Here is an 819-nt window from a genome sequence, read left to right on the forward strand (position 1 = left end):
TATTTTACATCTATGAGCAAATTTTGGAATATGAGAAACAATCTCACACGTGAGATGCTCGCAATTAATATCTCTGTTACCTCAATGAGTGTGAGTGTAACTAGTTACCCTGTCTGTTCAGTGTCACAGTGACACCTGCCTCAGGAAAGGACTCAGGAAGCACTCTCTGTTGTCATTGAGTTTCCCAAAAGTCTGTGTATTTGCTTGTTTGTGGATCTGTCCCCGTGGGACTGTCAGCCGTGAGCACGGGTGGGCTCCCTCCCACTGTTGCTGTCTGTGGGGCAGTCAGGGACTCACTCAGTGTGAGCTGAAGGAGTGGACGGACAGACAGCCACCTCTTCAGAGCAAGGTTGTTTGAGACGTTTAGCTTTGGCTGCCTGCTTTACGGCTGACGCATTTCTAAGCCGTAACTAAGGAAACATCAGAGACCGTGTCAGAAGAAAATGTAACAGCTTTGACTTGAGTTGTCTATTTGTCAGTTGAACTGAAATTGCTAGTGGTGAGGGGTCAGTGGGGCAGCGTGTGCGTCGTTTGACTGGGGCTGTTGTGAGTTTAGAAAGGAATAGAAGCCCTGATGAAACCCTGACCTGATTTCTCCAGTTACATCCCATTGTTGTATAAATTAATCTGATGATACTGGCTGGTATTTAGCAAAATAGCAGTGTTCAGACCAGGTAAATCCAGAGCAGTAAGCCTGCAATGTGGACGCGGTGCGTGGGCGCCCACACGGGCCTCGCAGCCGCCACCCTTCCCCTCCTCCTGCAGCTCCAGTTCCTGCCCTATGACGAGCGGCCTCTTCCCGCTGTCCACAAGCAGCCC

The 819-nt window shown here is 49.9% G+C and overlaps 1 protein-coding gene across 1 annotated transcript in view; it reads left to right on the plus strand.

The window, feature by feature from the left end:
- Positions 1–815, plus strand: part of LOC109373558 (centrosomal protein of 104 kDa-like) — a gene marked incomplete at its 3' end in the record, with an annotated part of 8,552 nt that extends 7,737 nt beyond the window's left edge. Inside the window, exon 4 of the mRNA XM_019627484.1 lies at positions 766–815. Within this exon, the coding sequence (XP_019483029.1) occupies positions 766–815 (50 nt within the window). The remainder of the gene's footprint in view (positions 1–765) is intronic.
- Between the last annotated feature and the right edge of the window lie 4 nt (positions 816–819).

Source organism: Hipposideros armiger, unplaced genomic scaffold (genome assembly GCF_001890085.2).
Source record: "Hipposideros armiger isolate ML-2016 unplaced genomic scaffold, ASM189008v1 scaffold_734, whole genome shotgun sequence".
Lineage (NCBI taxonomy): Eukaryota > Metazoa > Chordata > Mammalia > Chiroptera > Hipposideridae > Hipposideros > Hipposideros armiger.